The 27793-nt window shown below is 44.2% G+C and overlaps 2 protein-coding genes and 1 non-coding gene across 4 annotated transcripts in view; 2 read left to right on the forward strand and 1 right to left on the reverse strand.

Annotated features, from left to right (window-relative positions):
* COL4A4 (collagen, type IV, alpha 4) overlaps positions 1-10540 on the forward strand; it is a 118407-nt gene extending 107867 nt beyond the window's left edge. Inside the window, exons 45-48 of the mRNA XM_008567337.1 lie at positions 4274-4390; positions 6055-6243; positions 8190-8476; positions 8907-10540. Coding sequence (XP_008565559.1) covers positions 4274-4390; positions 6055-6243; positions 8190-8476; positions 8907-9170 — 857 coding nt within the window. The 3' untranslated portion in view covers positions 9171-10540. The remainder of the gene's footprint in view (positions 1-4273; positions 4391-6054; positions 6244-8189; positions 8477-8906) is intronic.
* TRNAI-GAU lies at positions 7365-7439 on the forward strand. Its single transcript has one exon. It is a non-coding gene; the product is annotated as a tRNA-Ile (tRNA).
* A 10306-nt stretch (positions 10541-20846) lies between the features above and the next one.
* The window catches only part of RHBDD1 (rhomboid domain containing 1), a 127010-nt gene continuing 120063 nt past the window's right edge, over positions 20847-27793 (reverse strand). For both annotated transcript variants that reach the window (XM_008567335.1, XM_008567334.1), the window contains one exon: positions 20847-22951. In XM_008567335.1, the coding sequence (XP_008565557.1) occupies positions 22857-22951 (95 nt within the window). In that variant the 3' untranslated portion in view covers positions 20847-22856. The remainder of the gene's footprint in view (positions 22952-27793) is intronic.

The following is a 27793-nucleotide window of genomic DNA, read 5'->3' on the forward strand; positions in this document are numbered from 1 at the left end:
GGTCTAACGGGGCCCCACCCTGACTGACCCGGGCCATCTGCCGTGCCTGTTCCTCATTATCCATCCTTTTTGGAAGATGATTCTTTCAGCAGGACATGGAGGGCTGTATGTCCCGCCCCTGAGGTTGGTTGGGAAGAAGCAGCTGCCACTGGAAAGAACAACCTCCACTTAAAATGACATGCTGGTGTCTTTCTTCAAAACTTCTTTCATCCCTAAGCTGATTCTGTAACCAAGTGCTGCAGCTGAGATCTACACAGACAGAAACACACTTCTGGCTTTTTCCTGCCCAGTTTAAATGATAAAAGCCACGCTAAGTATAACTTGTGTCTGTTAGGAGCTCTCCACCAGAGAAGGTGCAATGCTTTTCTACTCACAGATCTCTTTGATCTACAACTTTTCCTTCCAGAGAGGCCTTCAAAGGCCAAGGTTCCTGGAGTGAACACCAAAGTGGTTTCCATCTTGTTTTGAACAGTTCCTGCCTAATGGATGTACTGCATCCTGTTAGGTTGTGTTTATCTTCCAGCCGACGCTTGACCCTCTCCGAGGAGGTAATCCATCTAACACTGGAGGGCATTTTAGATGTAACTGAATTCCTTAAAGCAAGTTCCAAGAAAAGAATAAGTCCATGCACTGGAGGGCTCTGGGCACACCGCTGAGGTTAACAAGAGCCTCCTTCCTGTCTCTTGGGAGATGGTTTTTCTCTGCCTCACCCTAGAGGGAGCAAAGCCTCTATTATGACATCTGGTGTTGTCATACAGGGATCTCGTCATAAGTGCTTACATCAAGAGAGGTGCCTGCTGCCTTTTCAATGAATGCAGGAAACTAACAAACCCATAAGCCTGATGGCTTGTCAGCATCGGGCAGCCCTTGCCAGAACAGCACGGTAGCACACGTTGCAATCATCTTGTTGGACAGGCCACATAAAGGGAGGCTCTGAGCTTGCTGTCAAGGCCCTGTGTTCCTCCCAGAATTGCTGATATTCTCTTTGAAGCTGGTAGAAAGAGATTCACCAACTCCCATCATGCAGCACCATTGGAGAGAGGAGGTTTCTAATTACCAGGAAGGAGAGGGTTCGGCTCACCCAGATGGGGAGAAGGAGATGTTTCCTTTCTCATGTGCTATGTACAGGATGCAGTCCAGGCACTGAGAGGCACAGCTGGTAGAAAGAGATTCACCAACTCCCATCATGCAGCACCATTGGAGAGAGGAGGTTTCTGTCTAATTACCAGGAAGGAGAGGGCTCGGCTCACCCAGATGGGGAGAAGGAGATGTTTCCTTTCTCATGTGCTATGTACAGGATGCAGTCCAGGCACTGAGAGGCATTCCAGAAGAATTTGTTTCCAATTGCAGGGGTGCACATGTGTGTCAACAGTGCATTGAACACACTGGGGCACTCACACTGAATGCAGCTTGACCAGCACGGGTGTGGAGGGGATGGAAGGATGGAGGGACGCTCTCAGGCAGACCATCTTAGAACAAAATCTTGCACGCAGTGGAGGGGGAAAGGGACACATTTTGCATGGCTATAAGAGGTGGGGCATGTGTGAGAGAGGGACAGAAAGTGAGATGTCTGCCTCATGACCTCAGCACCTCAGTCTTCTGCTCTGAACCCTCCGGTCCTTCCCCATTCCCTCCAAGAACACACCCATACTCCTGAAATGTTGTCTTTTCTTTTCTCCAGCCCAATCTCTTGTACCTCAAGCTCTTTCCCACTGGCCGCCCTCCACCCCTCTAAGCCCTGGAGGCACCGTGCTCCCCTTTCCGCTCCAGGCCTTTGCATACGCTGTCCCCTCTGCTCACATGCCCTTCACTTGGATTGTGTCATTCACATCTGGACTTCCAGGTCACTCTCTGGAAGGCTTTTCTTGTTAGACTCCAAGACCCAAAGTTGGTGCCATTCTCTGTGTTTCTTTAGATTCTTCTATTTACAGTTGTCCCACTTGTGTCACCAAAGGTATATACTCACCTACTTATTTTGTACATCCTCCTAGACCAAGAGTGGAAAAGTGTTTTGTAAAGATAGTAAATATTTTGGGTTTTGGAGCCAGACGATTGATCTCTGGTGCTGCTACTCACCTCTGCTGTTGTAGCATGAAAGCAGCCACAGGTAATACATAAATGAGTGTGCTCCGATATAACCGTAGTTACAAAAGCTAGCACTGGGCAGCCCAAGACTGTAATTTGCTAACCCTTGCTCTAGAGACCATAGCAGCTCAAGGGCAGGGTTTTTTTGTTTTTCTTATTCAGTGTTGTATTCCTACACAGCTCTGGGTCATGGAGGTGTTTTATAAATATTTGGTGAATGAATAAATGACCCTTGGATGTAGCCCACAGTGTACAGGAGCATTCCTCAATCTCGGCTCTGTTGACAACAGGGTCCAGATAATTCCTTGACTTGGAGGCTGTCCTGTGCATTGTAGAGTGTGCAGCAGCACCTCTGGCCTCTATCCCACTAGATGCCAGCAGCAGCCTTCCCCATGTGACAACCAAAAATGTCTCCAGACATTGCCAAATGTCCCCTGGGGGGGCAGAGCCACCTACTGTTGAGAACCATTTGTGCAGGGAGAGGTGCAGGAGGAAATGGGAGATGGTACCGTCAGCCTCCCGGGAGTTATTTGGTAAAGGGAAAAAAATTCTTTATTTCAAAAGTAAAACAAACAAACAAACAAAAACACATAACCAAGGTATGATTGCCTATCTTTCCAGTCTTATTTCTGCGTATGTTTTTAAAAAGAGATCGTCCTATACACACTGTTTTGTAAGTTGCTGTTCTTAACATGTCATCACTTCTACGTCATTACATATTTTCCTACAATATTATCTGTGTGGCTGCAAAATGTTGCATTATATGATTGTGCCATAATTTATTTAACCATCACATTCACGAATTATTTAATGGTTGCTTTAGTGCGAACAACAAGCTAGCGGAAAATGAAGGCTTTGACCAAATGGGTACAGATGTGTTCAGTGTTAACAAAGGTAACGTGGGAATTTGTCACAGGGGAACTTAACTTGGAGCAGGGAGGGAGGCTTGCAAGGAACATTTAAAGGCCTTGGCTCTCATGCTTCCTGCGGAGAGACTGTTAAAATGCAGATTGCTGGGCCCTGACACAAATGAGCCCATAATAGGCTACTTCATGGCAGAGAGAGCGAATTACAAGTAAGGACTGGAAAGCTGGAGAGGGCTAATAATTCAGGGAATAAGGGATAATGGCAATAGACTCCTCTGAAGACAGTGACTATGGCTGCTGCCCTGCCCAAAGGGAGAGTATGGCTGATTAACGGATGTCCCAATGAAAAAGTAACTAAGCACTTAAGAACCTCGAGGATCAGTGTGACTGCTGCCAGGCCCCGGCTTGCATCCTAAGAGGGCTAATAATTCAGGGAATAAGGGATAATGGCAATAGACTCCTCTGAAGACAGTGACTTTGGCTGCTGCCCTGCCCAAAGGGAGAGTATGGCTGATTAACGGATGTCCCAACGAAAAAGTAACTAAGCACTTAAGAACCTCGAGGATCAGTGTGACTGCTGCCAGGCCCCGGCTTGCATCCTGCCCGAGCACACCTGAGCTCTGCACCGTGGCCAGGGCAGGGCATGAAGTCAATGGTGCAACCTCTGTACTGGGCCCCCTGGGCCCAAGTTCTTCTCACACGTGATCAGCTCTGTGGCCTTCTGAGCCTGAGTCCCTTCAGTGGTTAAACTGGCAAATGACAGTACTTAGTCATATGGCTGCTGGGAAGATTGAATTGGATAATCCAAGTAAAGGGATTTGTGTAGTGCCTAGCACATTATAAACACTCAATAAAAAGCTACTTAAAAAAAAATGCTGCTCTTACCTTGCTCCAAAGTTAACTTGACCTCCATCTGAATCCTGTTAAATTTCATTCATTCCTCCATCCAGGCTTTTAAAAATTATTATTAAGGCTAATATTTAATTATAAAAGCCATGCATGTTCAGTGTTGTTTTAAAAAATCAAATGTTCAAGAATATGAAGAAAATGTGAAAATCTCTCTCAGCACTTCCCTAGTCTAGCTTCAAATCCTGGCCCAGCCCTTTATTGGCTCACTGACTTAATTAAGCAAGTTACTTGGCCTCTCAGAGCCTCAATGACCCCACCTGAGATTGCACATATAATCCCAGCTGCAGGGGAGACTAAATGAGCTGATGCAATACAGTCAAGTGGGAAGGAAGCCGAGGGTTGGCGCATGGTACCCAGGCAGTAACTGCTAGCGTGTGGCATGACTGTTTTCACCACTGTGAACTTTTGTGCAGGCTGCAAAGGACAACCCGGGCTGGATGGCAGGAGGGGCAAGGATGGTGTCCCCGGGTTTCCTGGGCCTCCCGGGCGCAAAGGTGACACAGGAGAAGCTGGCTTCCCTGGAGCACCAGGTAAAGAGTTTCAGTTTCTCCTCTTTTCTCTTGACAATGGAGATCTGAGAACTGTCCAGAAAGATCTCTGCCCTCTCAAGCAGCTTTCCAAGCTGGATCCTATTAAAAGCATTTGCCTTAGATATCAACTCACCAGGTATTGGGGATAACAGAGCAGGGTGCATCTACTGTGTTCTAATGGATACTAAACCGTCATAAAAACTAGTCAAGGCTCTGTCTCCTGTCCAGTATTTTCCCACACTGCTGTACATCATAAAAGGCTCGACTGTTTCAGCTGTTTCCTTTTTGTGGTCCTGGGGGGGTCCGTCAGCTTGGCTTGCTGTGTGGTCACTCTCTGCTGAGGATCTTGGGGACGGTGGGTGTGTTCTCACCCTCTGCAAGTGGCTGGATTGCTTGGCCTCTGGTTTTCTGAGTTCACTTTATCTTGTCCAGCCATCAATACATTTACGTAGAATACAGGGCTCTTAGGAAAAAAATTAGGGTGTGATCACTAAGCAAGGGAAGAGATACGACTCTTCCAGGTAGAAATTTGAAGTAGAATGCACCAGGGCACCCAAAGCCTCCAAGACGCAGTCTCATCTTCAGAGAGCATCTGGCAAGGGCTGTAAACTCCAGGGCCAGATTGGTGATGGGGAGGGATGAATGAAGAGGGCTGGGTGGGGTCTGCAGCAAAGTGGAGCTTGAGTCCCAAAGCTGCAGCTCAGCTTCAGCCAAGCGTTGCCTGTAGAAACATGGGCCCAATGTTCCCTACACTCTGCTTTTTTCAAGTTCAGAACTTCAACTTGCAAAATCTTCTCATGTCAAACAAAACCCATGAGCAGGCTGGCACGTTGTAATTTCTAGTTTACAGTGTAGATGGGGCGAGCCTGTCAGTCTTGCAGAAACAGGTCAAAAAAGAAAAAAACAAAAACAAAACCCAAAACGAAACACACCTTTTGGTTTCAGAGTCTAACTCCCCCTTTTGTTCTTGTCAATTGAAATGGGCATTGGCTTTCTTCAACAGGTCAGCCCCTTAGAGGTGCCAAAATGACAGACCCTGCTCACGTTTATTTCCCATCTGCCAGCAAGAATTCTAGAACAAGCTCTTTCTTCCACCTCCCTTATAAAAGAAGAGATCCAAAGTCATACATGTGGATCCCAAGCTCTTGCCCTTCTCACGCTGGAACTGATCATATGCTGGAACCATGAGAGCGGTCTGGGCAGTGTAAAAAAGACCACCTTGGAGGCCACCTGCTCAGCAGCATGGTCTGGGGAGGCAGGGGGTCCACGCGTGGGGTGTGTCCTTGCGCTGTTCCACTTCTGTGCTTCTCAGCACTTACCATTTCCTAACCTAGTGCATAATTGACCTTTTTATTGTACTTATGGTTTGTCACTTCTCTTCCTCAAGTGGCCCCTAAGCTCTAGGAGGGCAGAGATTTTCCCGTTTTCTGTTTTTATGCTAATATAGTCCAAGCACCTAGACCTCCCTTGGAGCAAATACTTGTGGAATGAGTTGGGTTTGTGCATATTGCAGTCGGTGAGGGGGTCATTCCTGGGGAGCGGCTGTGTCATGCTCCCCTCCGTTCCCTGAGTGCTTAGCACAGCACCGATCAGAGATGCTCGGAAATGTTCATTACACTGAACCCCCTCAACTGTCTTCATTTTTTCTTCCTTTATTCCTCCAGGCCCTCCTGGTCCCACTGGGGATCCTGGGCCCAAAGGGCTTGGCCCTGGACACCTCAGTGGCTTCCTCCTCGTTCTCCATAGTCAGACGGATCGAGAACCCGCCTGCCCCATGGGCATGCCCAGGCTCTGGACGGGGTATAGTCTCTTATACCTGGAAGGACAAGAGAAAGCTCACAATCAGGACCTTGGTATGCATATACCACATGCTCACCTGTATCTGCTGCTTAAAGAGTAAAACGCTGGGGTTAATTTTACAGATTCATCAACATCTTAAATGATCACTAATCCTCTATGGAATTATTACTTTAAAAAAAAAAAACTACCATGCTAATTCTCAACTAATCCTATTAAACGTATGATCCTATGAGGTGCCAAAGCAGCTTATTTTGGCTACAGTTATTATTATATCTGAGTACTTACTAGTTTTTGAAAAATGATTCTTCCTCAGCATGTTAAATGGAACATATAAAATGCAGTTTTTACTTCCAAATGTAAATTATTGAATCAGGCCAGTTTCTGTCTTATACATCAAATGGTACAGCGACTGCACCCTGATGGTCGTATGTGATGGGCCTTGCCAGCATCAGTCCCGTCCACTCCGATGTGTTTTTACATCACAGGACTTATTTGAGGTCATCCCCTGATGCTCCTTGCCAACTTTCAATAGTAGATTTGTAAGCTGCAGGGACCGATTTGAAGTCAAGGGTTTAAGTGCCTGGGCACTGGCAAACCCTGTCTTTCCAAGACTGCAGTGGTTCAGGTGGGGGTGTGCGAAGGATCTGCCAACAGGGAGGTGGATGGGGAGGTGTGTCTTGTCACTGCTGTCATTGGCTGTGACACCAGCTGTCAGTGAGGCTGGTCAGAGTGCAGGCCTAGGGGTGGTGGTTTTTTATACATCAGTCCTGGCCTTTCTCATCACAGGGCCTGGTTTCCTTGAGCACAGGAGAGAGGAAGAAGTAAAGTTTAATACCTCCATGTTTCCTTCTCTCCTTCTGTCCCTCCTGCCCTCAGTCCTTTCCTGTCTGGTCTCTGCCCTGCCAGCCTTGCTTGTCCTGCCCTGGTCTAGCCAGAGTGCACATCTCAAAGTTCTGCAGAATTCCTGGGATAAAACCCAACCTCCTTAACAATATTGATAAAGCCCACATCCTGTGTTCCTGTCTATCTCGGGATACCCGTGAGACAGACACACACAGAGACACCCTCTCTCCGGTTTCCCCACTGAATTTGTTTGAGTTCTTTGAGCTCTGTGCTCCCTCATCTCTGGCCCTCTCTACTGCTCCATCTCCTTTTTTTAAAAAAATTAAGGGCTGGCTGGTTAGCTCAGTGGGTTAGAGTGTGGTGCTGATAACACCAAGGTCCAGGGTTCGATCCCTGTTATCAGCCAGCCACCACACAAAAAAAAAAAAGGCAGCTGGCTGATAATAGGGATCGATCCCTGGACCTTGGTATTTGGCACCAGCTCTAACCAAATGAGCTAGCCACCAGCCCTGCATTTTCACCTTTGACCAGGTCCCACCACCATCTCCAAACCTGGCAAAATCCTTTTCAGATTCCAAATGCCAGCCAAAATCACATCTTCAGTTGCCATAGCTCACCACAAAAAAAAAAAAAAAGGCAGCTGGCTGATAATAGGGATCGATCCCTGGACCTTGGTATTTGGCACCAGCTCTAACCAAATGAGCTAGCCACCAGCCCTGCATTTTCACCTTTGACCAGGTCCCACCACCATCTCCAAACCTGGCAAAATCCTTTTCAGATTCCAAATGCCAGCCAAAATCACATCTTCAGTTGCCATAGCTCCTGGTACCCGCTCCAGTTCCTAGGGCTTGTGGTGTGGCCTTCTGTTCACACGCCTGCCTAGGCCTGTGCTTCGGGGAAACAGAGTTTGCTGCTCGCCTGCAGCACAGGGCCTGGCTGGGCTCATCAGCGAGGGGACGAGTGGGTGGAGTGGTGGAGGGAGGAACAGCCCACAGGACAAGGAAGGTGGCAGAAATGGCTTCTCCCCACAGAAGTAGGCTTTGGCAAGGGCCTCCAGGCGCCAGCACGTGCATGCGCTAGCCATGTGCAGCGAGGGTCACTGGGCACTCCAGCCCAGGCTGCTGTGACACCACGCTGTCTCTTCTTCCCTCCCAAGGTCTGGCAGGGTCCTGCCTTCCCGTGTTCAGCACGCTGCCCTTCGCCTACTGCAACGTCCACCAGGTGTGCCACTATGCCCGCAGAAACGACAGGTCCTACTGGCTGGCCAGCGCCGCCCCCCTGCCCGCAAGGCCGCTCTCGGAGGAGGACATCCGGCCCCACGTCAGCCACTGCGCCGTGTGCGAGGCCCCGGCGGTGGCAGTGGCCGTGCACAGCCAGGATCAGTCTATCCCCCCATGTCCGCCGGCCTGGAGGAGCCTCTGGGTCGGGTACTCGTTCCTGATGGTGAGTGACAGCCTGGAATCCTGTCCTGGCCTTGCATCCTTTTTAACACCTTCTCTGCCCTTTCTGCCTGGGTTGGACAGTAATTCTGTGCACTCTGTGCAGACAGTGGTAGGACAGAAGGCCAGGAAGGCTGCTGCAAACTGTAGCCTGTTGAGATGCAGGGCCGTTATTACTTCTTTTATTGTCAATTAATATTTGTATCACTTTGGTAGAATTTAGAAGATGGATTTGCTTTACTGTCAGTGAAGTATGCGCACCCAACGTGCTTATTACATCTTTTTTTTTTTTTTTTTTTAGCAGACTGTATTTTGTTCTTCGTGGAATAATTTAAGGCAAAATGTTAAAATCAGGCCCAGTCCTGGGCATGTCACTGACTGGGTCTGGAGTCCTTTGCATGTGTCTGAGCCCTAATTCTCTCTTGTTTGGGTAGCACACAGGAGCTGGGGACCAAGGAGGAGGGCAGGCCCTCATGTCACCTGGCAGCTGCCTGGAAGATTTCAGAGCGGCACCATTCCTTGAATGCCAAGGCCGGCAGGGAACTTGCCACTTTTTTGCAAATGAGTATAGCTTCTGGCTGACAACGGTGAAACCAGACTTGCAGTTTTCCTCTGCACCGTCACCAGACACTTTAAAAGAAAGCCAAGCCCAGCGCCAGAAAATTAGCAGGTGCCGGGTCTGCGTGAAGAATAGCTAGAGAATGCAAAATTCACCAACACGCTGCCACAGAAACTTCCTAGGGAGGCCTAAGACTTCCTAGGCCGTGCTCAGAGATTCAGTGGTGCTCATTTCGGAATCCACTTTCATGTTCCTTCCGTTTCAATGTGGTTACTCCTCTAGTCCTCTAATTCCTTCCTTTGTTCCTTCAGAATTAAGCAAATGCCACGTGTATGGATTTGTTTGGACCTACAGATCTGGATGAAACCCCATATTCTTATTGAGGATGGTGGAAGAACTGGCTTTATTTAAAAATACGTTAATTCACAGGAAGGCAAGTAGATGATAAAGGCCAGATTACAAATTATATTACTGAAAACTTCATTCATTGGTTAATAGCACCTCAAACAAGTGAAGTCCATTACTCTATAATACAGTGGGCTTCTGGATGGATTTTTACAGGAAAAAATAAATAGGCCAACAAATGAAATTAGAAAATAGAGGTTTCCAACATTTCAAAATGATTTCCTCTGTAATGTATTTTTCCATGCACTTTAAATAATTCTGAAACCATGACCCAAAGAGATTAGAAAAAGAAAAAAAAAAAAAAAAAAAAAAAAAAAAAAAAAACACCCCACACCGCCAGTATTAACAGTTCATTTCAAAGCAGAATAAATCATTATGCCAGGAAGGCCTGCAGTCTCCATATTCCAGAGATGCGACATTAGCATAAACACATCACAGATGAATATAAAACATTATGTTCTCTTCTGCGTTTTTCAGAGAATAGAAATGCTTACTTTGGCAACCCTTTTGAAAAGTAGCAATTTATGGAATAAAATGTATTCAATAAGGGATTAACAGCCTAAAAGCTATTAATGAATATTAAGGTAGTGATTCACAAAAATGGACTCCCCATTGCAGTGAACTTCTAAACAGACCGCTTTTCCCCAGTCGGGGTCCAGCATGTCCTCAGAGCTGTGTGCTAATGGGACTGAAGCCACATGGGGCTTAGTCAGGCTGCACATGGTTCATACAAAGCATCTCGCTCCCCTCCCCAGGAGAGCCCGCAGCTCACAATGGACACTTTTCCTCTGCACACATAATAGCAGCTCACACAGGAAAGTGACAGAGCTATCATTATGCACTTGGGAGAAAATTAAGGGCCGACTTAATTAAACCTAGGTAAGAAGATTCATTTAAGTCAGGGTCACCCCACCAGGAAGACGTGGTGCTATCTTTAAATGAAACAAAGAAAATCTGTAATTTGAATTTATGTTCTTGTGATTGATTTTTATAGGAGCATCTGTTTTGCCAATTTTAAAAACATTCTCATATTTTATATCAGTATTGTACCAAGGCAGCAGTTGACATTTGGCATTAGTATTTTCTATAAAAGTTTAGAAGGTATGTCAATTTATAATGAGTAAGTTTTCTGAGTAGCAAAAGATCTATTTTTTCATATTGCTAGGAATTCAGTGGTGTAATCCTAAAAATCAAAAGATTCATTGAAAAAGATTTTGAGGAAACTTGCTTTCCTCATCTAAAACATCATTTTAGAGAAAACTAAAGAAGTTTCTCATGAGAGTACACTGATTTTAGTGCTTAGTTTCAGTGTACTTAAAAATAATTGAAAGAAGAAAAACTCAATTAAAATTTTTTTTTATAAGAAATGTTTTCTTTGGCAAACTCTGAGTAATGAGCTCTTCTATGTGAAACACGTTTCAAATGAGTTTTGCTATGGGTTGCCCCCAGGATGGCAATTTATTCTGAGTACTTTTTGGCTAAAAAAAAAAAAAAAATACGTTTTAAGGTGAAATATTTTCTTGATGTAGCAGAATATTTCCTAGTTCATTTGACCTATTTGATTTTTTAAAAAAAACATCCTATGGCATGTTAAATATTTTTGATTGGGCCGGCCCGGTGGTGCACTGCTACAGTGCGCTGCTTGGGAGCGCGGCGGCGCTCCTGCCAAGGGTTCGGATCCCACATACAGACCGGTTCCTGCTCACTGGCTGAGCGAGGTGTGGGTGCAACACTGAGGGTTGTGATCCCGTTGCCGGTCCCGGTCCAGTACGGGCGTGACACTGAGGGTTGCGATCCATTGCCGGACACGAAAAAAGACAAAAAGGAAAAAAAAAAATATATATGTATTTTTGAGCACCTGAAATTTAAGCCAATTTCAACTTTATTTATAATTACTTTTCTGTTTCCAACAGCTTTATCTATTACCGAAAGCCAAGCTTTCTGAGTTCATATTATTCATCATGAACTTAGTATGAGAACATATTCTGGGAAGAGGTAAGGGTGATAAATGGAATATGAGAAACACATGTTACTTGCTAAATTTTGGCATTAGAATATTATCTTAATAAGCTTTATGAGTAAATAAAAAAACAAAAACAGGCTAAATTAAGTGGACAGTATACTCCACAGTGAGCCCGAAATGCCACGTATAAGACTGTTCAAATTACCAATATCAAAAAAGCCCTCTCTCTAAATGCAGCACAAAAGCTGACTTCTGATTTTGAAAAGTATTTTAAATTCTAGGAAAAAAAGTATTTAATTTCTAGGAAGAGAAGACCGTGTTATTTTGAGCCATTGTTTTCTTCACCTGGTTATATATCAATGTGCTTTGCTTTAAAATATCCTTTCTCCAAGACAGTGCTGAACAAAGCTTTAAAGTTGCTCTCCTAAGCCATTACTGGTGATGATTGTTATCAAAATCTCCTTCCCAAGGACCATCCCTTCCCCTTGTGTGTTGGAATGCACCTGCAGGAGGGCTGGGTTATCTCCTTCTGGGTTCTCATCCCCACTGAGGGGAGCCCCTTCATCCAGGCAGGTCTCCATGCTGTGACTGGCTGGTCCTTATGCCCTGGTACTCCTTAGACTGAAACCCACTCATTCGACCACTTTCCGTGGATGGCTACCTCCTCCCTAGACTTGGGCACCTGCTAATACAGCTTCCTCTTCCACCTATAGGCTTGCAATAGGCATCTCCCAACTGGTGCTTCCAGGTTCGAATCCCAGTCATCATCTAAGATCCATCCAAACTTGGTTTTGTTATCCTTTGGATTAAAATCCTTCAGTGACTCCACTGCCATGAAGTCCAAATGACTTCACGTGGGGTGAAACTTCCAGAGGGAACTGTCCGTGGCTTACCTCTAGGATTATCTCTGGTCACCATGAACTGTGTGCATTTCTGCAAACACGGTATCTCTGTGACCTTGCTCCTGCTCTACTAGTGATGTCCTCCCTCAGGTCAGTCTACTTGGCAGACACCGATTCACCTTTAAAGACTGAATTAGCAGGGGGTGTGTTTATGAATTCCCCCAGGGAGACCTGGGCTCCCTTCTGCTGCTCTCAGTACACTGAATGGGGCTGTCCTCTTTCTCTCCATTCCTCCATTGCTCCTCTGATGTCTCAGTGCACTTCCTTCATTCCTTGCTAAAATGTAAGCCTCTTGAGGGCAGGGACCATGCTTTATTCATTTTTGTATGCACAGTGCCTAGCACAGAGCTGAGCACATTACTGACAACTTTTTTTTCCAATGACAATTTCACAAACACCATTAGGCATTAGGTGTTCAGCTGTGCATGTAAGGTCCTCATTGGCAAAATGGTAACAAGAACTGTACAAACCTTTGCTTATTTCAGAATACCACAATCTCCTTTTACAGTTATTGCCAGAAAGCCCATTAAAAAGCTTAAACCATCACTTCCTTGCCCCCCGAAATAAATTCTTACCTTTCTATAAACTGAAATTTCAGAAATGATGACATGTGAGAGATTTGGCTGAGAGAAGACCCTTCACTGAAATGTGATATGACTTGACTCGTACTGTAACGTGTATTCCCTCATGATTTAAGAGCTTTCTTGTACAAAATCGCCTCTACAATGTTTGTGTACATGTTATTGGTGCTTAGAAAAAGTCAATTGAATGGTCCACTAAAACTGGATTTACTCAAAGATTTTATTTTTTGCCTCTTATAGATTATAATAAAGGAAACCATTCTGTGTATACCTGGAAATTATATTAGATTTGTGTTTCTATCAGCTCATCAGAATAATTTGATAACTGTTACACAGTAGAAAGATGAGGACTTCAGAGCTGGTTGAACCCAGGTCTGTCACTTTCCCACTGTGTTACCCTTGGTGAGTTCTGCTATCTCCCTGGGCCTTATTTCCCTTATTTATAAGATGGGACGTAACACCTACTCTTGCACTAAAAATTAAGTTAGATTATCTGTCTAGCACATAAAAAGCATCACACATTTGTCATGGTCATATCTATTTAAAATAAACTAATATGAAAAATATTTCTTGGCCTTTTATTACACAGAATTATTCTCACAGGGCATATAAGTTACTGATTAGAATTATTTATATGTGGCCAATTCTTAATGTGTTTTGGGAATGCTGTTTTATTTCAATTCTCAAAGTTACCATACCACACACACAAAAATCACAGTTTCCTGCAGGGACATTATCAGTAAGTTCTGCAGGGAACAAACAATTGACATTAGAAATTAGTCCTCTGCAATTGTCACTGTTATTATCTACCCCAAACTCTGCATAATGCTTTTAAAACCACCAAGGCTGACTGCCACATGCATGTGAAATGCTTGAATTTTATGGTGCTTAAGTATTTTAATGGTTCATGGGGGGGAAAATGAGAAGCATGACCAATAAACTGCATCCTTTCTCTAACCTGTGGTTGTAAAGACTTCCAACATGCAACTTTTGCAAGATGCCTGGTCGGCCATTGACACTTAAATCTTTGTTGTATTACAATTTCTAGTATGGTTCATTATATATAAAATTCTGTGATGACTTCCCAAAGCAACTGTGTTTTATCTGATGCATTTATTTTCTTTCACGCCAAAGTGGGATTATTTTTTTTCCAACCTTGTAACATGGCCCACCCCTATAGCTGGCTTAGCGGGGAAACTAGGGAACATTACGTGGTGGAAGTGTGAATTGCAGAAGGGAAAAGCATGGGCTGGAAAGGATGGGATTCTGAGGCTCTAGGAAGTACTGTCCTATACACAGGGATGGGGTGTGGGAGAGAAATGAAACCAGGCCTCAGGGCAGAAGGTCTGCAGTGACCTTCGCTGAGTTGCCTGAGTAGTGGGCAGGTGGCTCAGACCCTCTGGGCCTTAGTCGTCTCATTAGTGAGTGAAAAGACCATCTGCTTCCCAGGTTTGTTGGGAGGATTAAAGGTGTGGAAGTCAGCTACAAAGAAAAAATGTAAGACATCGTTACTTATAACTGTGGTGACTTGAAGTCAGGGGTTGGGTCCTGATTATATTTCTCTTATAGCCCCTGCATTGCTGAGCTCGGAGATGGGTGAAGTGTAGATATTTAACAACTGTTCCATCAAGTTACTCACGTTAAGTACGTGAGAACTTCAGTGGTTTTTGGCCCAACCTCTTACGTGATGGAGAAATAAGGATATTTAATTATTTCTTGAGCATCTGCTATGTGACAGGAACTGTATTGAACCTGTCATATGTGCTCTCTCTCAACTCCACAAATATCCTACTTTACAGACGAGGAAACTGAGCTTTAGAAAGACTAAGTCATACAGTCAGTAGAACTTGAACCCTGGTCTGCCTGTTGCTAAAGACAATAGTCTGAACCACTACATAATCGCCTCCTGGGAGCTTTCCTCATTTGTGGATTAGTTAGAAAATAGAGGGTCCCACATAGATGTCACTCTGGTGCCCTGAACTGTTGCTGTCACTGCAAAGTCCGATGTCATGGGTACTCAGGCAGCCTGCCCAGCTTGACCTGGAGACTGTCTTAAGCTGTTCTGAGGGAGGAGAATGGGAAACCCAAGAGGCCAGAGCTATTCTGGGGGATCCCAGAGGCCTACATGTCAGGGTCAACTGAAGACACCAGGCCTCTGAAGCCTGTAGATGACCAATGCCAGCCATTCAGGGGAACTGCTCTGAGTTGGAGAAAGAATAATCTGGAAGTCCTTACTTGACCCTTACCGGGAGGCTGTCACTGCAGAACCAGCCACCTTAGCTGTTTTCTCCCATTTGTCAACAAGGCACTTTCTGTCATACATTATTTCTAGAGGTGGCTTGTATCCTCAGAGATTATATACTTAGTATTTATAATTTTATCAGCTAATGATGAATTCTCAACCAGTAATCATCTTTATCTATTTGTCTGGGAAAAGTAGGGGAAATTTTTAAATGAGGAGTAAAATGTTCTTTTGATCCCAAAGCAGTCATTCTGCTTTACAATACAGATCTCCCTGACTTATGATAGTAAATTGACTTACAATTTTTGGACCTTATGATGGTGCAAAAGCAATATGCATTCAGTATGCTACTCGACTTATGGTGGGGCTATGTCTGGATAAACCTAATGTAAGTTGAAAATGCAGTTTATGATGTTTGGGAGGTTAGGTGTATGAAATGCATTTTTGACTTATGAAATTTTCTTTTTTTTTTTTTTCCTTTTTGTCTTTTTCCATGTCCGGCAACGGATCGCAACCCTCAGTGTCGCCCCCGTACCGGACTAGGACCAGCAATGGGATCGCAACCCTCGGTGTTGCTCCCGCGCCTCGCTCAGCCAGTGAGCGGGAACCGGTCTGTATGTGGGATCCGAACCCTCGGAGGGAGTGCCGCCGCGCTTCCCAAGCGGTGCACTATAGCAGTGCGCCACCGGGCCGGCCCGACTTATGACATTTTCAACTTATGATGGGTTTATCCAGATACAGCCCCATCATAAGTTGAGGAGCATCTGTACACACAATAAATGATCTAAAATTCACTTGTGCACACTGAAATTTGAGAACCACTTTGGTGCCTATAAACCATCTGGTACCTGTTAAAATGCAGATTCTGATTCATTTGGTCTGGGAGGCAGGAATTACTAGCAAGCTCCCAGGTGCGCTGGCCCTGCTGGCCCAGAGTGCACACTGAATAGAGGGAGGTTGGCCTTGGCTACTCTGTCACGAGATTCTGAAGACCTGGTTCAATTGTAGTAATAATTATCTGCTTCTAAGTATATAGAAGATAGATTTAAATCATTGAGGGAGAGGATCTTCTGAAGAGAGAGCATCTCAAGGTCAAAGTGACACAATAGCTTTTAAGGGTCTCAATAAATACCAATAATCTATTATGTTACATACTTTTTTGGTTTGATTTGTTTTGTTTTTAGCATTTCCCTCCAGGCACTACACAAGTTATTTTAATGGGGAAATAAAGTGAGAGAGAGAAACAAGAACTTTACAATATCCAGGTAGAAGCCCTAGGTGGAGGCAGGCAAGCAGTGCTTTTCTATGCTCAGAGAAGGGACCCATGTGTCCTGAGAGACATATAGCAGGAGTGTTGTTCTTGGGTTTTGTTTGTGTGTGCCCCAGATTCCAAAAGCCTCTTAAGCCACATGACGCTACTGATTTTATCACACCATTCTCTTCCCAAGCAGCGATGTGTATTACGACCAAATTTAATGATTTTATTAGCAATGTTTCAATTTTCCTTGATAGAGTATAAATCACATATCCAAATCTGCCAGTTCATTTCTGCCATTTGATGTCAAGATCACTTTCTTCCTGCCCGAGATACTGCAGAAGAAAAAAATGTTAGCACAGACACATCAAACACAGACCTGTAAAAGGACAATGGCCAGATGTGGTGCTATTCACAGCAGAGACTCCTCAGTGATATTTCTCGGTTGTGTTGGAATCACAGCATTTTACATCGTGAGACGTGTCTTCAGACTGACACTTGAGGTTGGTGATGTTATACCACTGGTAAGCATGTCATTTTATGAAGACTTGGGAAAGGCCCCAAGTTTTTATGGGCAAATGTTTTCCTTCAAATTATTCCTTCCTTGATGTGGTTCAAGGAAAAAAACCCAACAATAATATCAGTGGGCAACGGGCACATGTGTTTATGTGTGCTGCTGGGGACTGTATAAATGAGCTTCTCTCTGTTTCAATCCACAAGGTTTTATTGGTTCTGACATTTAGATAAAGCACTGCTCGAGGCACCGTGAGGAAAGACAGAAACACAGTCAGGGTTCCTGCCCTCATGAAGTTTACAAACTAAAGAGAAAGACATTCTCTCATGGTAGGATAAACGGCAGGTGCAAGTGGTGCGTGGAAACAAACTGTGATGCAGATGCAGCAAGAGCAGCAGATCTGAGGGGGCCGAGCTCATTCAAGGCTGTGGTGTCTGGCCAAGGCTTCAGCCACGGGACAGGAGGGGGAGAATGTGGAGGGGCTGAAAGAGACAGGAAAGGGTTGTTCCATGTAAAAGTGTGCTTTTACACAAAATAAATCACAGGATCAGAAACACAGCCTGGACGGTGAGTCCAGTTAGCTGACTCTGTTATGCATAAATGGGGAGGAGGTCCCAAGGCTGCTTGGGCACTACTGTTGAGGCTCACAACTTTGACCTTTCTCCTTGGGCAACAGAGATACAATAAAAAGTATTTGAGGTGAGCAGTGACATCACGAAAGTTTGTTTTGGAAGACTAACCTGGGAGAATTATGTAGAACTGAGTGAAGAAGTATTTTAAGTACTGAGCAGAGCAATGAATCTCGAGATTTTAAAGTCCTTCTAAAAGCTGAGAGTCTGTGATGATAAAATGAAATACTAGGGGCCAAAAGAGAGAGAGAGAGTGAGAGGAGAGAGAGATAATTAGAAAATGTCTGCAATGATCCTTGGGAAGGGAAAGGAAAAAATGATTTTTAAAAAATGACTAATTGAACAGTATTCTTTAACTGAATATTGAATCTCTCAAGAGGAAGTAAGACTGGGAACAAGGAAGCTGGGTCTAGTCGGCTGCCGACCCCCACCTCTGCCCCCTCTACAGTCCTCTTGTCCCCTGGCGGGGGGGGACAGTCTCATCTGGTTAGCTTACTCACTCCCCAGGCAGCAGAACATGTGCCAAATATGTAGACTGGCCCCAGTTCTTCTAAAACTAGTAATTATTGCTTAGCCTGAGCTTTACCAGCAGGCAGTTGAGAAGGACGGAGGAGGTTTGAAACATTATGTACAACTTTGGAATCACAGGCAATACACTCAAAGACTTATGAGGAAGCAATTTTAATTACTCCCTCCACTTGAGACCAAGGGAGGAGTCCGAATTAAGAAGTCTCTTAAATTGACTGAGCATACCAAATTGTGGGAACTGGGTGCTTAACAGGCAATCAGAAAGCAACCATTCAACAAAGAAACCAAATTTAAAAATCAGCTCTAAGGGGCCGGCCTGGTGGCGCACTGCTACAGTGCACCGCTTGGGAGTGCGGCGGCGCTCCCGCTGAGGGTTCGGATCCCACATACAGACAGGCTGCTCACTGTCTGAGCGAGTTGCGGGCGCAACACCGAGGGTTGCGATCCTATTGCCGGTCCCGGTCCGGTACGGGTGTGACACCGAAGGTTGCGATCCGTTGCCGGACACGAAAAAAGACAAAAAAAAAAAAAAAAAAATCAGCTCTAAGTGCTTATGCCCTATTAGAGATAATTAGTCAAATAAACTTATTTTTGTTTGTCTTTCTCAACCAATCCCAGTTTGTTGGAGTAATTTGGGGGATTCCTTATTATAGAGAAAAAAATAAAATGGACATTGAAAACAACAAGCACTGGTGACATGCAAGCCTATTAAGTGAACAAAATAATTATAATAATTTCCAGGACATCTTTATTGTTGTGTTTAAATAACGGCTTTATAACTAAAGTGAAATTTCTCACATCTGTAAAAGTTGAGTGATGTACTCCATAAATAAAGAAGGCATGTGTGTTATAATTATGCCATCCAAAATCTAATTCCTGTGTCTTCGTATCTTACAAGTGAAATAGAGCAAGGAGGTACTCAAGCAATATAAAAAATAAAATACTTCCATATGCAGTGATTGAACTTTTAATGCAATTGAAAATCCACTTTAGTGGGAAACTAACATTTAATGAGCCCCTACCATGAGCTTTTAGGTGGTAGGGGGGTAGACAGGGAAAGGGTAGAAAGCTAAATAAGAGTGCCAGTCAAGATGGCAGAATAGACGGTCCCCAGCATCGCTCTCTCCCAGAAATCAACCAATTTACAACTATATAAAAAAGCAACAACAGCCAAGGTGGGGCCACTAGAGCTCAGGGGAAGAGGAGGAGAGACCTACGGAGTTCATGAAGGCGGGAGAAGCCACGATGAGAGAAAGAAAAAACCGCTCTGATTATTTAGTGCTGCAGCCACTTTAAAGCTGGAACTGCTGAGCACATGGAGCAGAAGCCGGGAGAAGCCACACCTGTGCCCTTCGGATGAAGTTGCTTGGAGGTGGCAGGGGAGAAGAGGGCCCTCGTGGCCCCCAGGCCAGCAAGACCACTCACTAATAGGGTTCCTGTGGACCCACATAGAAGCAAGGAGCCACAACAACTGAAAAAATGGAGCCAGTCAGAGGCTGGTGAGTCATCTTAAGGGACTGGGGCAGGGCCCGTCCCATGGGAAATGTTTGGAGCAAGGGTGGTGGGGGAGATTGGCTCATTGGGGGATCACTGAGGCACAGCAAGGACAGCTGATCTGCCCCCCAGTCAGCCTAGGACCACTCAGAGGAGGCTGGTCAGGAATATAGAATTGCATGGGGTGCAGTTTGATGAAAAGACTCAGGCCCAGATCAGAGTTACTACACAACCCAGGTGCACCAGGTCTCTGGAGAGATGGAAGTACCTATTAAGTTAACCATTATAACCTGAGCTGCACAAAAAGCCTTGCCTAGGGAAGCAGCAGCAAAGCAGCAATTTAGCTCAACCACACAGCTCAAGTACTGGTCCCAACAGGAAGTTCCTCCACTTTAGAAGCAAAGGACACAAAAAAATTAGTGCTGGCTCAGACACACCGCCAGCGCCTTGGGTCTTCCCAGGGACATAAGGCATGAAACTGGGGACAGGACCCCCCTCCAACAACCAGGCACACTGTGCCAGTGCCTCAGGGCCTGCCCAGGGATCCGAGGTACGGAGAAGGCGACTGGAACCCCCCCCTCCCACAACCAGGCACACTGCCAGTACCTCAGGGCCCACCCGGAGATCTGAGGGATGGAGCTGGGGGAAGGACACCCCCCCACAACCCGGCACACTGCCAGCACCAAGGAGCATGCCAAAAACATCACTTCCATGTGGGTGGCCAACCAAAGCCACCACAATAACCATGGCTGCTACCAAAGTGGCTAGACACCACAACCACCATGCAGATAGTCCTCTAGGCACTGGAGTGCATTGACACAAGGAGAGCCACCAGCAGAGATAAAGAAAAGAAGGGGATGTCTTTCTCACAAAGCCCATTCCAGAGAGACAGAAGAAGCATCTGCTCTATAATACTGGGGGACCTGATCACACCTTTCAGCACTGGACAGATCATCTAGGCAACAAATCAACAGAGTAACCATTATTCTTTCAGAAGGAGAAAAGAAATCTAGCGTAATTAGAGGGGGGAAGGGGAGGTAGAGGGGGATGGGGCAAGATTGGACAAGGGCCATAAAGAATAATTATGATTTGTAACAATATATATGCTAGTAATATTGGTTTGATCAACATATCTCAATGGTGAACCCCAAAAATATGTATAATCAATTTTGACTCAATAAAAATTTTTTTAAAAAAGAATGATAAATAAGATGCAAGCCTCATTCCTGAGTCATTCACAATCCATGCTCCATGTAGAAGGCACAGCTTTGTATAGTTGTGTTGAAATAAGAATAATAAAGGCAAGATATAAGTGTTTTAATAAAATTACTATGTGTTATGAAAAGATGGCACATAAAAAAGAAGTTACTTCTAATTGGGGTAATGGGAGTGCAATTTATAGAGTTTGGGAGAGAGGAATGACATTTAGCTTGAACATTTTAATTTCAACATGTTTAAAGCTACCAGACTTACAGGTACATTTCATATTATAAACAAACTGTAGTTTTACATTAACTATAAATTAACCCAAGAAAGTCAGGTATCATTGTGCTAACTGGCAGGTCAAAGTACTCCCAGGACTCCTGTGGTTTTCTTAGCTCATCTATATGCAAGTGTTAAGGCCTCTCCCAGGCTAATTCAGATTAGGAACAGGATACAAAATTGCATAGTCCTTATACACCAAATTGGTCAAATGTATGCAAAGAAAAACTGAGAAGGCAATACTCTCATGTCAACCCTGGGTATCTCTAAGTGGTGGGAATACAGGTGATTTTAAAATTGTGTATGTATTTATTTGTATTACATATTTTCTCAATAGACACACAGTACTTATTTTTAAGTCAGTTTTCCTGATTATATATTTCTTGATTTATTATTATAAAAATCAGTTTTCCTGATTGCAAAAGTAGTACAAACACGCACGAAAAGATATTTCAAAAAGTTCATGAAAGATTCATATTATCTTTTAATTCTGTTTTTCTATAAACTTTTTGAAGTACCCTCGTACATACATGTATTTTTAAAATACAGCAATATAAAATTGTAAAAAAGCAGAAAGCAAAATCCCATGTACTCCAGCCCCAAAGATAATCTCTTAACATTTGGGTATACTTCATTCCAGATGTTTGCCTTATGCATATAGAAGGCATATCTATTACTTTCATAATCAGAAAACTATATATAAATGGTAAATTTTAAAAAAGATCATTTTCTGCCTCTAACTCTTTAAAAATAAATATCTCTGTAACAATAAGACATCAGAGGTGTTTGACTTTGTCCTTTTATTCACGAAAACACAAGCACCAGGAAATGCCTTAAATGACCCAGACAGTCTGTGCATTATAACATTATAGGGCCCAGGGGTATGTTTTGGACACTTAGCCAGGACAAGAGGCTGTTACAGTGGCCAATTAAGAGGCACTTTTATGAGGGAGAAAATACTTTCTGCAAGAAGGATTTCTAGTGACCAATCCACTAAATGCCTTTGCTCTGTGTGTGGCACCTGCTGCTGCTTTGCTGATTAGTTAATAGCAAGTCCTATGTCTTGGGTACACACATTGTCACTGGAGGGGCGGCTGTAAACCCAAATTGCTGGTGTCACCTGATAGCTGATGGAGTATACAGCTGTTTTCCCCACCTTAGATCTTTCTTCTGCTTTTTCAATAAAACTTCTATAAAAGCAGAGCAGTACAGGAGCAAAGAAAGTACACAGTGAACACCTCCCAGACGCAGGGGGGCCGAAAGACGATGTACCTGGGTAAGGGAGAAGAGAACAACATGCTGCAAAGGCAGCCACAGCCTGTTCCTGGACAGTCACCATGGCCACGTGCCAGCAGGATGAGGGGATGGCTCCTAACCTTCTGCCAAGTCACACACTGAGCACTCCAGGCAGAATGAGGAACTGATCTTCCCAACTGGTGGAAACAAAACCTGGTGAAGGTCACAGTCTTCCAGAGCAAGACAAACCAGAGGCACCACTGAGTCAGCAGAGAGAGAGAGAGGAGTGTGTTAGTGGTCCCTTTGTTGAGAAAGTGGGCCTTCTGTTTGTGAGAGAGAACAGTGCCAGGAGAAGGGCTGCTCCCAGAAAGCTGTGGGCTGCGCTCAGCAAGCCTGGTCTAAAGACCAGCCAATCTGGCTTGTGAATCTGGACTCACAATGACCGTAGGATGATGGCCCAAGGCAGATGTGAACAATATGGGGCCACAACAGTGTACTCTGCTTTTGTTTAAAATGGATTAGGGACTTGGAGAATAAACCAAATGGGCAATAAGCACACAACTGGATCACATCTTCCTAAGACGCTCAGCCACCTCACTGGCCATCAAATCTGTGAAGCCGCTGTCTCCTCATTTCTTCTTCTGGTGAGAGACGAAACCCATAGGCTGGGGGGCTGTTTCTGGTATTTCCTGTGGTGAGAAAGCAAAAGGGAAAATCAAACACTGCCTCTCCATCGTTCTGACATTTATAAGGCACTGTGCACCCTAAGATTCCAGGGGGGAAAATAATAGCTTTGGTGTCTTTATTTTAACATGAAACAGAAACATAACAAACATATTTCAACTTCAGCTATCAATACTAAATTTCAACATCACGTAAATATTTTTAGTGTGGTTCAGTTCATGAACCTAATTTGACTCATTCTGAGGCTTCTTGATAATCCTCCCACTTTCCTTTTCCTTCCACCATCCTCCATAATTTGCATCATTTAAACTTCCATAATGCCTCAAGGGCTTAGTGTTTTGTTTTTTAGGCCCGGGTATAACTTTTAACCAACTCTACTAACTTCCCCACCAACTACACTGGTTGGCTTCTCCTATCAGCCTTTGGGTCCCCCCTTTTCCTCCCTCTAACCTGCCACCTCCTGCACCACTCCAGCCAATCAGAATCTTGCCTGACTGAAACACACAAGCCCCCTCAGGGGCAACATGGACCAAGGAGCTGGAGCAGAGTTTCATACTGATAAATATCTGGGCAGGCAGACCAAAACACAGGCATAATATTTAAAGGTCATATGAAGGACCAAAGAAATTATTACTGAAAAGGGCTTCTTGGGGGCTGCAAACATACCGAAAATATAGTTTGTAATGATGTAAGCATTTCAATCACTACATACAAAACACCCTCCCAGGCATCATGGGGAGTAATAAAGGAAGAAAAACATATAGTCCTTGATCTCAAGGAACCAGCAACCCAAATCTAATGAAAGAGCTCCAATATTCCCAATGAGGCAGCCAGGCAGAAGCATCACTAATATAAGGGTGCTTTAAAAAGTGTGTGAAAAGATCCATATTATCTTTTAATTCTATTTTCCCATGAACTTTTTGAAGCACCTCGTAGACCCTGGTAAGTAGCAAGTTTGCTTTTAAGCATGTAGACAAAAAAGCCTGGACCTTTTCACTTCTATGGTTCTGCTAACTCTGCTAATTTGCCCCGAAAGGCCCTCTCCCATCACCTGCATCAACCCAAAGTCTTATTCTTCCAATGCCTGGCCACCGCTGATGGAAGGACTCTCTCCCGGTCCAAACTCTTCAGCTTGCAGCAACCTCCTGTTGGCTGGCCTCACTCAGCAGTCACTACACCCTGCCAGACAGTGTAGCCATTTGTGCACACCTCTCCTCTCTCCTACTAGGATCATAAGCTCTACAATGGCAAGGGACATCTCTGACATTTCTCTCTGCTTCCCAGTGCCTGGGACAGACCTGAACACATAGCAGCTGTTCAATAAACATACCGACTTGACAGCACCTGCCTGTGACTTCCAAAGGGAAAGACTACAGCCAGACAATGACATCCAACACTGCCCACTGAGGTTCTGACATGACTGACTCACAGGGCTGAATATTCCAGCAGCACTGGCCTAGCAGGGGAGGGTGGGTGGGCGGGGCATTCAAGCCAGGAGGGAAAGCAAGTGACCAGGTGATCCCTCCTGCTCATTCCCCAAGAGTGGCACCTTATGAACGATGTTTTCATTTATGTTTATATTAACATGACAATTGGTAAGACTATAATGAAAAGATGTTAGAGAAAGCAGTGGAAACTAAGAGTCAGCCTGTTCAATCCACAACTGGAATTTCAGCTGGCAGGCAAAGAGAAATTCAAAAAAGGTAGTCAAAATGCAACCCTTTTTATGTTTTTGCTTCACCACTCTGATGGGGACCCCAATGCTTACGTATAACTGTTTCTCCTTTCCTGTTGAGACCATGGGAGATCATAGCTCCTGAACCCCTTACAGTCCTTCCTGATTAGTACACCCAAAGTGAACCAACAGGCCTATCCCCCATGCTCACTCCTCCTGGATAAAACTTCAAGACTTTTTGATATAGTGAAATACATGTTAATTTATTAACTTTCATTAAAGATGATATTCATATTATAGGCTTATAAGACTTTCACCATAAATATTTTATGAATACAATAAAATTAAAAGTTTCACTGGATACAGTTTTTGCCTTATGTAATTGTAAAGGAATTTCTTTGTTCAAAATGGTAAAATACTTTGAAATCACAAATTCAGGAATCAAATCACCATTAGTTTATTTCTTATAATTGTTTTATGTGATGAGATCCAAATCCCACTTTGCCTTTAACAGTTGTTTTTAACAAGGCTATTCTTAATTGCACTTACAAGTGCAGGCCAGTATTTGACACCCCGTTCCAGATGGCCAGGGACCTCTGTTAGCACTAGCTGTGGGCAGAGCCAGAAGCAGACTCAACGTGGCATGTTGACTCCGGGCCACAGGGCAGAAGCCCATGGAAGCTAAAAGAGTGCTCAAATTCCCAAAGGGAATCACAGTGTCCTCTGGTGTTTTCTTCAGCTTTTCCTTAAAAGAAAAAGTCTGAGGATTAATGTTTCTGTGAAGGGAAATGCACAGAGGAATGAGAGGAGGCAGACTGTGAAGGTTCCTGAGGTCCAGCTCTCAAAATGAGCAGCCAGCACACATGCTCTTTGGACCCATTTGCAGGGCATTCAAGGAGAACCAGGGCTGAACCAACAGAAAAAATGCCACATGTTGAAGCAGAAAACTCCTGTGAAGAGGGGAACAGTAATCACTCTTTCACACGTAGAGCTCTTTCAAGGTGCCCTATGTCACGTAGCTTGTACTCCCAATGTAGTCATCCCAATTTTACAGATGAGGAAACTGAGGCTCCGAGAGTGTTAGGGACACATCTAAGATCATAGAGCTAGCACAAAAGGAGGCAAAACTTGAACTCAGGGCTTCTGACTCTTCCCACATCGCCATCACTTCTCCCACACCAGGTGTGTGAAGCATCATACCCTCTCGCCATCCCTATCTTCCTGCCAAAACCCAGAGTGTCCCTTTTCTTCATAGATATGTGGCGAGCTCACTGCTATTGGAAAACAGAAAAATAAGAAGGTCTGATCTAAGCCCTCAACTCTTTGGGACTCTACTATTATCAAAGACGTCACGTGACTCTAAAGTCCCAATACAGGCCTCCTTAAATTTCACTGGCTCCTAGAGTGCTTCGGCTTTCTAGGAGGATTTGGCATAACAACACAACCGAAGCACTGTAGGAGGATTTGGCATAACAACACAACCACCACCTCAACAATGCTGATTGGTAATCAGGCCTGATGTTATGGGTATTTTAAATCCTTCAAACTCAGTGTTTCTGATGATATCAAAGCCACCCTACTGTCTGAAGAATGAATGGCTGAACTGCTTTGTTTCAGGCTCTAAACACTACCCTGTTATAAATCCTAGTTAATTTTGGGGGAAGATTTTTAAGTGTAAATTAATCTTTGGTATTTCGAAGAGAATCATACATTTGATGTCAGTTGCTCACCCATACCGTCCGCCATGTGTGTGCTTTGGCTCAGTGCCACACCAGGGACAAGGCCTCCTGGCTGTCCACTCAGTTTCAGCTAAGCTCTGTCTTTCAATTCCCCACCTTTGCATTTATTTTTTAAACGCTTTCTATATTTCACTTGTGTCACATGATCTATTACTTCTCTCCATAACCTCTAGGATCCTCTGCAGGCATTTCTTAAGGGTCTTATCCTTGTGTTCCCAATATATACTTACATTTGCTAAGCACACAGAAAAGGATCTGGACAAGCCTTCGCTGGGTAGTGAAAAGAGATGTCCCCAGGGTATGATGGAAAAAATGTTGGTAGGGAAATTAGGAGATGGCTTCCCAGCTCTGCCTGGAGCTAGTGGAGACACCCTAGATGAGACTCTTTATTATAGCAGGCTCTAGTTTGTTCACGTGTGAGGAGAGGCTGCTGGACAAGGTGATCACCAGGGTCTCTTCCAGGACTCTGGAGTTTGACAACCTGGAATTAAATCCCCACTCCTCCATTTTTTTTAAGGCATACATCCGTTAGGTTACCTTTTCTTGGTCTTAGCTTCCTTGTCTATAAAATGGGAACATTAAGAGTTGCTCCTTTGCTGGGTTGTTGAGAGGATTAGAAGGGTTGGTACACATAAATGCTTGGCTGAGGGCAACACGGGCAGTAAATGCCCACTGAGCACTGCACGTTATGATTCTTAATCTCTATCATCATCAAGAATCATGTATTAAAAATCTACTTGTTTGTATCATTAACTAACTCTGTATAAGACATATACAAAATAAAATGACAAAATCAGTGACTTCTTAAAAGACAAAGCCCAATTCTGTTTTTGCAGACCACTCAGCAGTGCTTTGTACAAAATGTGGAGTTGCTAGTTACTACATATTTGCCTTCTAAGAAATAGATATAAAAAAGGTAATTAACAGCCTTCATTGAGCAGCACACTTTTGTAACACAGAGGAGCCTTTGGGTCACTGGGAAAGTCTGGAATGCCCAGCCAAGACCTTTTCTCTGCTTAATCATTCATCGAATAACTTACAGGCCTGGGTGAAACAGCCTTGCTCCGAAGAACTTGGTACAGAATATTAGTATTTATGAGCCTTGCCTCCGTGTTCCTGTAAATGGAGGTCAGCCCTCAATTTTACTCAAAGAAACAGTGAGCATGCTTCAAAGAACCTCAGGAACACTGCCCAGTTTAAGATGATTTAGCTCAATTAGAGCACCAATAATTAGATCATGAGATTTATTGGTTTGTAGTTCCTGATGGAAAAATGTTCACTTCTCTACCCTTATGTATAATGCAGTAACCTCTGCGTTTTACATCTATGGGAAGAGGAGCAATTTTATCCAGATAAGAATTGCTAAAAAGAACACCATGAGCTGATGGCTATTCTTCCTACTGTCCGCCATCCCTGTAAATAGAGATGTTTAA

Source organism: Galeopterus variegatus, unplaced genomic scaffold (assembly GCF_000696425.1).
Source record: "Galeopterus variegatus unplaced genomic scaffold, G_variegatus-3.0.2 Scaffold310, whole genome shotgun sequence".
NCBI classification, from domain to species: domain Eukaryota; kingdom Metazoa; phylum Chordata; class Mammalia; order Dermoptera; family Cynocephalidae; genus Galeopterus; species Galeopterus variegatus.